Source organism: Aulostomus chinensis, chromosome 13, assembly GCF_037954235.1.
Source record: "Aulostomus chinensis isolate RoL2024-O1b breed Wild chromosome 13, RoL_Achi_v1.0, whole genome shotgun sequence".
Taxonomy (NCBI): Eukaryota; Metazoa; Chordata; class Actinopteri; order Syngnathiformes; family Aulostomidae; genus Aulostomus; species Aulostomus chinensis.
Window position 1 is genome coordinate 5,617,501 of NC_141332.1, and position 13,778 is coordinate 5,631,278.

General features: G+C 46.1%; 1 protein-coding gene and 1 non-coding gene across 2 annotated transcripts; both read left to right on the forward strand.

The window, feature by feature from the left end:
- The first annotated feature begins 4,166 nt into the window (after positions 1-4,166).
- LOC147250658 (dynein regulatory complex subunit 10-like) lies at positions 4,167-8,542 on the forward strand. Its single transcript, XM_086222511.1, has 5 exons — positions 4,167-4,257; positions 4,412-5,054; positions 5,163-5,384; positions 5,487-5,558; positions 5,953-8,542. Exons 2-5 carry the CDS (start codon positions 4,419-4,421, stop codon positions 6,223-6,225), a joined length of 1,203 nt encoding a protein of 400 aa, XP_086078637.1. The 5' UTR covers positions 4,167-4,257; positions 4,412-4,418; the 3' UTR covers positions 6,226-8,542.
- Positions 6,628-6,699, forward strand: trnaq-uug (transfer RNA glutamine (anticodon UUG)). Its single transcript has one exon. It is a non-coding gene; the product is annotated as a tRNA-Gln (tRNA).
- Positions 8,543-13,778: the final 5,236 nt, after the last annotated feature.

A 13,778-nucleotide genomic window follows, 5' to 3' on the forward strand; every position in this document is an offset into this window, starting at 1 on the left:
GGCAAGCGCTCCACTGTGAGTGAGACAGCAGACAGAGTTGAGGAGTGTGTGAGTGTGTCGTGTGGTGTCAGTATGAGTGACACCTGAGAGCCGAGAAGCATCTGGCTGCAGTATAAAGACATTGGGAACAACAAAGCAGAGTGCCTTAACTGCAAAATGAAAAGAACTTAAAGAGCAGGTTCCACCACAAACCTGCACAGACATACAGTATCAGAACTGTCCACCCTACAGCGCAGCCCGACGAGGGAGGGCAAGCCAGCTCAGCATGTACAGGTCCTGGTGCGTCTCGTCCCTAAATGACTGCTGCAGCATCATGCAGCTAGAACTCCACCCTCTGCAACTCAAGCTGAATAAGTCTGTCTAGACCAAAACAGAGGACCCAGCCAAACAGCACAGGATTGGTGATGAGTTGGCTAAAATGATAGCTTCTGATTTCTCACCCTTTTTCACTGGAGAGGAAAAAGGTTTTAAAAGCTTTGTTAAAGCCTTGAATCCCAGATACCAACACTCTGCCCAGGAGAAAAATACTGTTCCACACTATGATACCAAACTATATGACACAGAGCGTGCATTATGGCAAGAACAGGTGAAAGAAGCTCCATCAGTCTGCCTGACATCTGACTGCTGGACCTCCAGAACAACCTGCTCTTTCATGTCTGCCACTTGCCACTTTATTGAAAATTACAAGATGACATCTTGCCTTCTGGACTGCTTTGAGTTCACCAACAGACACACTGCAGAACACTTGGCAAAGGAGATAGGAAGAGTGGCAAGTAGAGGGCAAAGTGGGGTGCTGTGTGAGTGATAATGCTGCATAAAAGCCATAAAAAATTCTGAACCCACCATCCATGCCTGGCGCATGCATTAAACCTGGTGATTAGAGATGCCCTGAAGGTGGTCAAAACAAGGGCGGATGAAGTGAAGGTTGTTGTGGAGTTTTTCCACTAAAGCACAGAGGCTGAAGTCCACACAGTGCCTGTGCGATGCCATTGTCTCCACTCTGGCCCTCGTCAACGCTCCAGTTGATGCTCTATGTCAAGAGGAGTGGGAGCTGGGGAAGGAGGTCGGCACCGTCATGCAACCATTTGAGGACTTGTCTCTGGAGATAAGTGCAGACAGGTACCTTGAACCACTGAAGCACTGTTTTTTTCTCCACTACTATTCAGTCACTATGATACATTGCAGAAACAACACATACAGTAATTATGTAATATGCCACGTAGTTTGATAAAGTTTAATTTTAGTTTAGTTTAATTAAGTTTAATTCCTTCAGCCTTGAAAATGCTCCTGCTTTGCAAAGGTCGGCAGCCCAACACCAGTGGGCAGTAACCATGCAGAAAGTGAAGGAAGCGGTTGCAGCTCTTTGTTCAGCCATAGACCAAAACTTTCTGTGTATGGGGAACAACACTGCCCTCTTAGAAACCACATTACTGGACCTGAGGTCTAAAAAACTTGCATTCAGTGACAGAGCTGTTGATGAGGCACTTCAGAGAATTAGTGCAGCAGCAAAATGCATCTCCAGCAGCCAGCCAGCTCAACCATGAGAGGGCCAGGGGTAGCAGAAGGAGGAGGAGGAGGAGGAGCCGCAAACCTTTGGAGGCTTTTTGATGAAAGAGCGACGGGAGAGGCTGCAAGGTGAAATCCAGACACTATATTTGCTATGGTGAACCGTCCTCCTGGTCCTTTCTCTGAGTTCTTTTCTGAATTCTGAGGGTTTAGATCCAACTCAGTACTTAAAACAGATAAAGTCATGGTTGTAGGAGACTTCAATATTCATGTGGATGTTGATAACGACGGTGTTGGTGCTGCTTTTATCTCTTCTAGACTCAGTTGGTTTCCATCAGTCTGTATATGTCAGGAACACTACGCACAGAACAGGTGGACACAAATACACAAACACGGATCGGGTTGGGAACAAAAGGGCATGTTTACTCTGGTCAGGGTTCAGTACACAGGTGGACAGCCCAGGGGTGCAGGCAAAGATATCTGATGGTCATGAGGTAAAAGGTAAGGAGCAGATTATAGCTGTGATTAAGACTATGAAGGAAAGCTGGGACAAGGACCGTGAAGTACAACCAGCTAGCAACAAGACAGTGAGGGAGGTTTAACAGAGAGACACGTGGTTAAATAGAAGATGTAATCAGGGCAGATGGGAAGCAGGTGTGACGAGACAGAGGAAGGGCGTGCAGGATGTGAATCTGGAGCAGAGACAAAGGGTTTGTCATTTCAAAATAAAACAGGCTTCCTCCCACAGTCCAAAGACATCAAGAGGGACCAGGTTAATCCAGACTCTAAATTGACCGTAGGCGTGGCTGGGAGAGCCAATGGTTGTCTGTCTCTATGTGTTGGCCCTGCCATGGACTGGTGACCTGTCCAGGGAGAAGGCTGCTGGGATAGGCTCCAGCCCCCCCCCCCCCCCCCCCCCCCACATCTCTCTACTGCCCGGCTAGCTGATGCAGTTGCATCTACAATGGGAGGTTGCGTGACTACTTGACTTTGAACAGAAAAACGAGAGCGGCACGGGACAGTGTTCAAGCAGCTGGTGTGATCCGTTCTGGCTCTCAAGTTTAACTTGTTAACACTGGATCAAACTTGATGTGCACCAACACCACAACTGGGCCCCAACGGTTTGGGTAACTATCCAAGCCCTTGGGTTAGACTGGATGGTACCATATTACTCACTTTATTTGTATTTGCACTGTGACAACACTTTGGGACACTTGTGTGGTACTATTACAGTGTTGGGAGTATACTGAGTTACACTTTTTGATGTCTGTGGTCATTATTGTTGTTGCATGAAGGCTAATACACATTTAAAATACCAGAGGAGCACATTTAAATATTTACAGTATGGTTTATTAAGTGAGAACCTGTTTGGGTTTTGACAAACCATTAAAAAATCTCATTTCGTCACAAAGGTTTATTTTCACCAAAAGTTGAGTTTAAACTCAAATTAAAAACTTTAAGGTCATAGATTTGCACGTACAGTGAGGGTCAAAAGTGTATTCGTCTGACTAAAAGTCTGTCATACACGGACATTTCATTCCTGGTTTGTGGAGGCAGACTTCAGCTGTGCTGTGGGGGTTTAGAGTGGTTGAAGGAAAACATGCTTTGATTCTTCAGGTATCACTGTCTTGATTTAAATGCATACAGGAAGTGTTTTGTTTACTGTTTTACTACTTTTGTTTACTTACATCCATATATTACATCTGTGAAGCATTTCTCATTTTAAGGTGTCAGTACAAAGATTGAAAAGGTTTAATGGAAAATACATGGTTTGTGTCCTTTCACTGCATCTACTTTAATAAGTTTGCTAGAACGTAGCACATTGAGTTTTCCACGGAGGGACCATCTCTTCTCACTCCAGTCGTTATGTCTCTTGCTTAAGCCAGTAGAGAATCACCATCTTTGGCTGAGAGCCTAGGACCTATTTTATTATCATTGTGTGTGACCCAGCGTAGATTCTAAACACTAATGAGAAAAGGGTTCCACTGGCATTAAAGGAACCTCACTAAACTGGTTCAGGTCATATTTACTAGGTCATCTCAGTTGGTACCAGTTAATGATGGTTCCTCTGAGACCACTACAGTCAGTTCTGGTGTTCCACAAGGGTCTGTGCTTGGACCAGTCCTCTTCACCCTGTACCTGCTTCCTCTAGGTCACATGATCAGGAAACACTCCATTAATGTTCACTGCTATGCAGACGACACACAGCTGAACTAATCAATGATCCACATGGAACAAACCAGCTGACTAAACTGGAGGCCTGTCTGAAGGACAGAAAAACATGGAGGACCATCATTTCCTTTATTAAACTCTGATAAACTCTTGAGCCTCAGAGGAGGCTACAGACCTGAAGAGGCTCAAGCTGCCACCCGTAGCTCCACCTGCTCACGTCCCCGTTTGTCCATCAGTCTCTCCTCCTTTCTCTCTCTCTTTATCTCTGCAGGATGTGCCTGCTGATGGAGAATTGTTGGGTGGAGGTTCATTGAAGGAGGGAGGTGCTGACCTGCTCTACTTGGAAAGAGTCAGGAGAGAACTTTGGTTGGGGTTTGGCACCACACTAATAAACCTGACTTGACAGGGATGACAAGGGAGTTAAAGTTAACTTTTCTTCTATTAGCCATGTCAGCCATCTCATAAATGCCCTGCTTTTGTTACAGAGATAAAAGCAGCAAACCTTCCTTCCATTTCTCTGAATTCTGGCTTTGATATCAGAATCAAGACACAGCAGTACTTGGGAGTTCAGAGGTTCTAGTAAGTAACATTTCTGATATAAACTAAACAAACTTGAACAAGTACACCATCAATACACACGTTTTGCAAAGATAACAGTATTAAAAGCCAATAAATATAACACTAAAAGTGAAAGTAATAAAATCTTTGTGGTTTAACTTTTTCTTTGCTTCAGCCTCATCATGGCTACTGAGGTGACCAAAGTGCTGAAAGAGAACAGCACTCCCCTAGTCTCTTCTCTCCATAATCAGCAAAAGACCCAAATGGAAAATGCTGCGAAGGTCCACGTTATGTCACAACGCATCACAAACATATTGGAAAACTGCATCAGCCAAATTACTATTGCAGCCATGCTACCTGCCCTCCCCCAGTTGGAGGGCTCGTCTGCTGCTGCGGATGCTGAGTTGAGCAGAGCACTACAAATGCATCAAAGATTAGGTGAAAAACTGGAAAAGTTATATCTCACGCAGGAACCAGGTGGGACACAAGCAGGAAAGGAGGGGAACGCACAGAGGAGAGCAAGGCTGCAGCATGAGAGAGACTTCAAGAACTCAGTCAGGGATCTGCTCAGGCTTCTCCAAACCCATCCAGATGCCATTTCTGGTTTGATGACAGAGTTAAAGACGGAAGCAGGGAAGAGTCAGTGCACATTAATTCAGGGTCTTAGGAAGTTTCATGGGTATGCGATTGAAAAGTTGCAGACCAGCTCCGATGATGAGCAACTGCTGGCCAGCTACAAGATGGCCTCTGCCATGGACATGGAACTTGGAGCCAGTCTAGAGGAAGTAGCTGCAACCATCAAGAAAAGAAACGCAGAGGTGAGGCACCAAAGTGCAAGTTGTAGCAAAACTTGAGTAAGTCAGTATATCTTGTGCTCGTCACGTTCCTCATATCTCACCCATCTAATCTGTATGTTTGGTTCTTAGATTATGGAAAAAATGAAAGAGATAAAAACTTTGGAGTGTTGTCTGCGGGACGACGACAGCGAAGAATCCAGTTGGTTAGATCATGCAGAGAGTCAGTGCCAATCAATCATCAAGATCTCAAACATGAAGCAAGCCAGCACACAGCAGGAAATAAACAAACTCACCGTTCAGCTCGACATCTTGAGGGCTGGAAACCAAGACAGAGAGAGAAAACACAGAGAGGTGCGTTTGAGTTTATCCCACAATTCACTGCAAACTCTTAACATTTAATCAGCAGTCACACGTCTCAGTTGCATTAAAACTCTCGTTTTCCTTTCTTGGCAGGAAAATGAAAACATTGAGAAAAAAAATCTCAATTTGATTCGAAATTTTGACGATGAGATCTCAGTGGTCCAGGTAGGAACCTGTCCTGCAACTGCTGAGGCAGGCTTGGAGTATTCAGTACTGATTCATAGGCTTGTTAAGGCTGTGGGAGAAAACAGGCATCTGCATGAACTCATCCTAACGGAAATGTTTTGATCCGAATGCATGATTGTTATCGTATAATTTGTAGTGCATTGCAAACACCTGCTTTCTACGTTTATATACATTTGGTACATTTACATTGGTGCATATCCACACCTCCCTCCTGAATGGGTTTTATCCTTCTGAGCTGTCAGAGTGCTCAACATCTCTGGTCTATAAGCCGCCAGGTATAAATATGTTTGGTCATGTATTTCATTTTGTCAGAATCTCAGAGTGCTTCTCCGTTTCTCTCACTCTGTGTGTCTGCGACTGCCACCTTTCTTAGGCTGATCTGGAGAAGGTTGAAACGGATAATGAAGTTCTGGAAGAGAACTGCAGGGAGTTGGACGTACCTTTCGCTCTCATGAAAAAGAACTGCAACAAGATTTTGGAGGGCCGCCGGATGGCAGAAGAGAAGAGAAGAGTGGAGATGGAGGAGCTGCAGTTGAAGACAAAGGCTGCAACCTTGTATCAGGCCTGGAGGAGAGGAGAGGAGACTCGCAAAAAACTTGCAGAGGAAAGACAAAAACAAGAGGGCACGAAGAAGAAAAAGAAGTGACGGGGGCGCCTGCATGTCGAAACATAAGTGTTTTCTTGACATGAAGTTGAATTAACAGCATGACATTACTCTCATTTCACCGTAAAAACACACACTAGGATGATGGGGAGCATTTAGTTGTCTTTAATTCTCTTTATTAGCTAGCACCCCCCCATGGTTGCAGCCTTTATGAACTTTGTGGCGATTTCCTAGCTTAGTGTTTCATAGCATGTCTTTATCTAAGCATTTCCATGTAGCTGTGAACCTCAGGTGTGGGATACTGAAGGGTTAAGGGGGGTCGACATTTTTACCGGCCATGCCAAGAACAGAGATAGCAAGGTGCTCTTTCTTCTACCTGCTCTTTCCTGAAAGATGCGGAACACCTCAGTGGGAATGTCGCTGCATTAGGGCAGGGGTCTTGAGGGTTCCATGGTGTAATGGTCTGCACTCTGGACTTTGAATCCAGCGATCCGAGTTCAAGTCTCGGTGGAACCTCCTCGCTGCTTGCTAGTTTCAAGTTTTATTGGTGTTTCCCACACAGTCGAGTGACTAATAACATTGGATATGGTCGCTGAGATGAGGTGGCGTCATCTGCAATGTGTTTGTCCACGTCTGTAATCAAGCATCCCTCATCCAGCGGTGCTGCGGAGGACTGAGCTCCCATACACTAAAATACAACTTTTCATCCTGAAAAAACAAAGCATGGAGTTTGTTTGGAGGTTTTGTGTCCCTCTGTTCAGGGTCATGCTGTCATGATTTTATTTCTCCAGCACCTCCCCCCTCAGAGTGAAATCCTCAAGTTGGATTCTTTTGAAAATCCAGCACTGTTGAAAAGAGGCCTTCTCCACTGGAAGCAAAGCAGTGTGGCACAGTGGAAGTGTGCTGGGCTCGTGTCCCTGAGGTTGGGGGATCAAAGCCATTCTCTGCTAAATGTCATCTTCATCAAACCTGCAAATGTAATGCTCTTCATCCTAAATTCCAGACTTTTGTCTCCACTGTGTGGCCGAGTCGTCTGAGGTGCTGGATTCAGGATTCAGGATTCAGGCTCCAGTCAGTGAGGAGGCGTGGGTCCAAACGCCATCATAGCAATCTTTGGGTAGCATTCCCCTTACTGGACAATAAGGAACTGCAGGCCTCCTCCTGTTCTGTGTTAAGGTGAAGATATTTGAGTCTGCCTAGCATGAAGTTACACAGGTTCAGAAACTCCAAGGAGCCACAGTCAAGTTCTGATCCTGGAGCCGAAGGAGGGAGAGAACTTCAAAGGATCAGTCACCAGTAAGACTGTCGTGACGGTGAGTACGCTTGATTTAATAGATAAAATCCAATAGTGTTTGAAACATATGAGCACCCCAGAGCAGAGGGGTGATGGGAGCGCGCTGGGCCTCGAGGTTGATGGATCCAAGCCTTTCTCTTCTCGTAGCAGGAACAGTAACTCAGCAAGGATCTTTGCAGTCTCTATCCTCATGACTAATTTTCATGAGCAGGTGTGTCGGGTCCAAGCTGAGGGCTTCCACAGTTCAACTTTTTGAACACAGAGGATTTCGAAGTCCCTGAGCTGTATGTGGCTTAAAAAGATGCACAGACGCCGGCGCATATGTCTTACTGACCTTTAAATGTTGAGAAAAGTTGAAGCGTCTCGATGTCCACTTTCTATTGCCAGTGCTGTGTGCTGCATGTTCCCTAGTAGAGGCCATTTTAACCTTTGAGCTTGGTCAGCTTTCATGCACATAATAATCCACTCCCACACATTGATTCCCGATGGTTTCAAGTAGAAAGAGCATTTGCCAATCTGGTTCTCTCTTGTTAAGCCTCAGTCAATTTGGAACTGGCTAATTGTGCACTAATCATGTGTAATTAGGCTCTGGAGAGACAGGACAACCCTGAGGGACACAAACAAATGTTCTAGTGAAGCTGCTCTCACTATTCAGGCCAAGACGCGGGCCACGTGGAATTGTGTGAGTCAAATATTTCACACCCAAAACACACAATGACCAAACTTTCTTTAGTTTTTCATGCCATTGCCAACATAGCAACATTAAGCGTAGCTGAGCCTTGGCTGTCAGCTCAGAGGAGACGTGCTGTAGGGGGCATATCAGCTGCTTCTTCTTCTGTGGTTTTCAACTGAAGCTCAGAGGAAACATCCTGTTCTGATACACGTGAGGCTTGTTTGGTGCTTTTAGTATTAACACGAACAAGAAATGTGTCACTTGGTGGACTAAAATGAAAAGATGAGATCTTTTTTTAATAAATCCTCGAGCTAAAGTACTGCTAAAAAAATCCATCCCTCCATCCATCCCACCATCCCTCCATCTTCTCCCTCTTCTCCTGTTGAGGGTGGTGGGGGTGGAGCCTATCCCAGCAGCCTTCTCGCTGGACAGGTCACCAGTCCATGGCAGGGCCAACACATAGAGACAGACAACCATTGGCTCTCCCAGCCACACCTACGGTCAATTTAGAGTCTGGATTAACCTGGTCCCTCTTGATGTCTTTGGACTGTGGAGGAAGCTGGAGTACCAGAGAGAACCCAGCAGGAACAGGGAGAACATGGAGACTCACCCAGAAAGACCCCGTGCTCCAGCCGGGGCTCCACCCACAACCTTCTTGCTGGGGGGCCACGGTGAGGACCACTGCTCCACCGTGCCACCCCTAATAAATCATATTATATTTATTAACAACTGTCAAACTCTGGCCCCTTTTAGGAGAGAACACTTATGACCCTTGAAACATGGTGCAAGCTGGCGCCCAGTCAAGCACAAGCAGTAGCATTGCTACTTTCAGGCTGCTGCAACTTGTGCTCCAGGTGCTCCAGGTGCTCCCGGTGCTACCGGTGCTCCAGCGTGTTCCTGAGGCTGGTCTGGTGCCTCCATGTAGAGGAGCAGCAGGAGACGTTTGCTCCATTGACCCAGAAGAGGCTGGTCTCTGGTCAGTGGAGTCATGAGGGATGAGATATTAGAGACTCATACCTCATCATTTAGAGGAATTATCAACACACCTGAATACATAACAGGAGAAATGTATATAAATGCATGTTGGAGCAGTTTTTCTACAGCTCAGACGTGGGCAAGAACCCCACTGGTTGATGCCTGATGCGCTTCCACCCTCCCAGCTGCAGATCCCTCTCCATGTGTGTTGATTCACTTTTAGCCAGGACTGGACGTCAGCACCACACTGATGAATCAGGTCTGGACAAGAGCACCGATCACTATGATGGGCCACAAATCAATACGTTAACCATCCACGACAGTTGGACCCCCTAAGATTTGCTTCGTCTTCTTATGATCAGTTCAAACACAGATTCATAAATCTTGTGTCCTGTAACTGTGAAAGCAGCGTTTGGGATTGAACAACTTTGTCGTTTTGTGCCTTGAGCTCTCAAGTTGTTTTGTTCCTTTTACCGATCTTGTATTCAGCACTTTTGACATGGAATTTTCTGTATAAATGAAACGATGATGATTATCATCATCTTCATAATGCTGTACATCTGGTAGGAGAAGGACATTTTGATTGCAGTGATCCATCAGGGAGCAAACACTGAACTTGTTAACTGAGGCTGCTCACATGAAAATGTTGAACTGACGTTCAAAGTTCAGTCCCGTGTGGAAAGGCTTCATCTGCAGCGTCCAGCCGTGACAGCGGGAACAAACCCTCACATCTGCTCCGTGCTAGGACTTTGGCTCTGTGGCTGTTTGACCTTCTTAACAGGTGGTTAATTCAGATGTGTAAATAAACTCTGTAGCGTTTACTTGCATCTGTGAGAACATAAAGACTCATGAGTGTGTAATCACCCAGAAACCCTTTCATGTCATTGATTAAAGAACATCAAGTCTGTTGGATTGTCTGCTTGGGTGTCGTCACGCTTGCATTTTTCTCTCCTGTGTGTAGTCGCGTTTGCGCGCACGTTTTCGAACTAACAAGTGCTCAGATGTCTTCGATCAGCTTCCAGGGATCAAACTAAATAGTAGTGACTTGCAACGAAGCAGATTGCAGAAGTGGCGCTTTTGTGTACTTCACTTCTACTCTAAAGTACGAGAACTTGTAATCCATAATGCAGCATGTAGCTGCAGGAGTTTGTGTGTATGTGTTCTGTATGTAGAATGTGTGTGTGTGTGTGTGTGTGTGTGTGTGTGTGTGTGTGTGTGTGTGTTTGCATGCCCCATCCAATAAAGCCTGTGATTAGGCTCTGCAACAGCTTAGTGTTAACTCTGCTTGCCTTGATCAAAGACCTGGAAATGTGTGTGTGTGTGTGTGTGTGTGTGTGTGTGTGTGTGTGTGTGTGTGTGTGTGTGTGTGTGTGTGTGTGTGTGTGGTCATGAATATAAACTCATGACACTGGGATGCTAATAGAGACTCGCTCATGAATACAATGTTCATGTAGTCATGAATTTGTACATGAACACAAAGTGGGCTTTAGTTGTAGGAGGCTGAATTTACAAGAAGTCTATTTCATTGTACACACACCAATGGTGTGTGTGTGTGTGTGTGTGTGTGTGTGTGTGTGTGTGTGTGTGTGTGTGTGTGTGTGTGTGTGTGTGCATATGAGTAACATCTATGGTACTGAGTTTCACAACAGGCTTGACCATCTTCCACCAATTTAAGAGCATCAAAGGTGAAGAACATGAGTTGGATGGGACTTTTTAGTTGTGTGCTGAGAGCAAAAACCCTTCAGTCCTCCAGCCCCCCCCCCCTCCTTTTATCAAGGGAGACAAAACCCACATTGAACCAATTTAAGTCTTTGTGTTTTAATGATACTTGGAGTCCAAATTCAATGCTAAGATGTAAATGTATACTCTTATTCTGTCAGAGCTGTGACTTCTTTGAACTCACACCTTTATATTCGTCTGCTCTATGACAGAATGATGATGTAATCAGCACACAGCACAGTGTCACACAGGTGAGGTTCCCCCTCCACAGCACAGAGAGCACTGACACCTGCCAGAGGCACCAGGAGACCCGTCTTTCAATATGCACAACACACCTAAGCTGAATGTTGTGTCTGAGTTCTGGATTCTTCCAGATCTTCTCCTATCGTTCTTTGTACTTGTACTGTGTTTGTAATGCACAAGAAATTCCTACAAATAGAACCAGGAAGTGAAAATATCGTCAACAACTCTCCTGATATTTGTGTGATCAGTCCCAATCAGGTAACTGGGTGTGTTGTATACTTGCTCACCCTGAGAAGGACCCTCACGGCTCCACTCTAGTTAGCGTCACATCCAGGAGACTCCTCAACCCCCCCCCCCACCCCCCACCCCCCAGCTATAGTAGTAATAGTAGTAGTAGTAGTAGTAGTAGTATTTAGCATGGAGCTACTTGAAACTGGCAGCTAACAACAGCAAACTGTCCAAACACCTCTCCCAACTCTCCAGGTCATCACGTGATGGACGCCTCCTTTATTCAGTCTTACGATCAATGACTCGAAACACTTCCAAGATGCACGACCAAACGCTTCCTGTCAGCTCTTCTCTGCCTGGTGTTCAAGCAGCTTCTGCTTGCTTCCAGTTTCAGTTCATTTCAGCTTCAGTCTTTTTTTCTCAGCAATGTTGTTTTTTCAGCTGTTTTCAGTCCCCTTCTGTATTCTCAACTTCTTCAATATTACAGTGGAAGCAAGAACCCTTCAAGGACGAGTGAGCCTCCTTCCAACTCACCTCTGACTTTTTGAAATATTCAGCTTTCTTCTGTCAGCTTCAGTAAAGTTTTGTTCCCTTGTTTACTGTCGTTGCTCTTCGTAGCTCTGCTCCTGACATTTACTGTTCCTCTCCTCACAGGAAAGAGTTTTTGCAAGCCTGGAGGAACAGAACAGATGTTAAGACCAAGGAGTCTCATGTAAAATTAAAAAGCTAATAGTCAGACGGTCACAGGGTGCTTCAAGAACCTGGTCTTATTAATTCTTTACCCCTTCTGACTTTTGTAATTCAGCCAAATTTAGGAACATTTTGACTTTGATTGGCGTCATGTTTGGTATGAAAAAGTTCAACATTGTAAAAACACCACACATTTGCATTGAAGATTCTGTTCACTGAATTATTACATTCAAATGTCAAAACAGAGCATCGTATCTGCAGCTCTTCATTGTGGCTCATCAGCAGGGGGTCCCTCCTCGTTTGGATCCTGAGGAGCCAGTCTGGCCCGTTTTGCAGGTCTGGGGCCATGCAGATATCCTGGCTACTGCAGACCTGCTCTGGCCTCATCCTCTAGTGGGGGCAGTTGTCTGGCCTGATGTCATTAAACGTGTTGACAGAGAAATAACCGTCAGCTACAGTCAGACAGGAAGCAACCAGAGCCGGTCCTGCACCATCCTCCAGGTCCTCCTTCCAGGTCCTTCCTTTCCTTGGATGACCCACAATTTCATTTTATTAAACTCTGATAAACTGAAGTCATTGTGCTGGGCCCAAACACCTGAGGACCACCTGATCTGATGAGACAGGTACCCTGGATGGCACCACCCTGGCCCCCAGCACCACCGTAGGAGTTCTCTTTGACCAGGACCCTTTAACTCCCACATTCAACAAAGCTCCAGGACGCCTTCTTCCATCTACGTAACATCGCTAAGATCAGACACATCCTGGCTCAAGGAGATGCAGAAAAACTAGTCCCTGCTTTTGTCACTTCCAGGCTGGATCACTGCACCTCCCTCCTACCAGGCTGGACTAACAGGTCCCTAAAGACTCTCCAGCTGGTCCAGAACGCTGCTGCCACGTGTTGACTAGAACTGGTAGCAGAGACCAGGTCTCTTCTGGACTGCTTCTCTGCATGGCTCCCTGTCAGATTCAGAACAGAATTTAAAATTCTTCTTCTACCATCAAAGTCCTCAACAGTCAGGCTCCTTCATCCCTGACAGAGCTCCTAGTCCCCTATGATCCAGCTAGAACCCTTCACTCCCAGGATGCAGGGTTACTGGTGGTTCCTAGAGTTCTAACAGTAGAATGGAGCCAGAGCCTTCAGCTATCAGGCTCCCCTCCTGTGGAACCGTCTCCCAGTTTCAGTCCAGGACCCAGACCCCCTCTCTAGGTTTAAGAGCAGACTTAAGACCTCCTTGTTGATCAGGCTTATAGTCAGGACTGCTTAGGCTGGCCCTTAGATCTGCTGCTGTAGGCTCAGACTGCTGGGATCTCCCATGATGCACTGGGCTTCTCTCTCCTCCTCCTGTCCTCAGACGTGTTACTAACTCCTCTTCTTCTCCCCTCATCCCAGATCCTGGTGCTGCTGGAGGAGGCTCCAGACCTGAAGAGGCTCCACCTGCCACCCGTAGCTCCACCTGCTCACGTCCCCGTCTGTCCATCGGTCTCTCCTCCTTTCTCTCCCTCTTTATCTCTGTCCCTCTCTCTCCTTCTTTCTCTCTGTCTTCCTCCATTCTCTGTCTTTGTCTCTGTCCTGCTCTCCTGCTCTCTCTCCGTCCCCACTGATCCTGGATCTGCTCCACCTTCCTGCTGGTAAAGGAAGGTTCTGGTGGCTGCTGTTGCAGGATGTGCTTGCTGATGGAGAATTGTTGGGTGGAGGTTCATTGAAGGAGGGAGGTGCTGGACCTGCTCTACTTGGACAGAGTCAGGAGAGAACTTTGGTTGGGATTTGGTGAC

Excerpts from the sequence above, each read along its gene's own strand:
- LOC147250658 (XM_086222511.1), top strand. The coding sequence starts at position 4,419 with ATGGCTACTGAGGTGACCAAAGTGCTGAAAGAGAACAGCACTCCCCTA. Across the intron at positions 5,055-5,162 it reads TCAAGAAAAGAAACGCAGAG|ATTATGGAAAAAATGAAAGA; the intron begins GTGAGGCACCAA and ends TTTGGTTCTTAG. Across the intron at positions 5,559-5,952 it reads ATGAGATCTCAGTGGTCCAG|GCTGATCTGGAGAAGGTTGA; the intron begins GTAGGAACCTGT and ends CACCTTTCTTAG.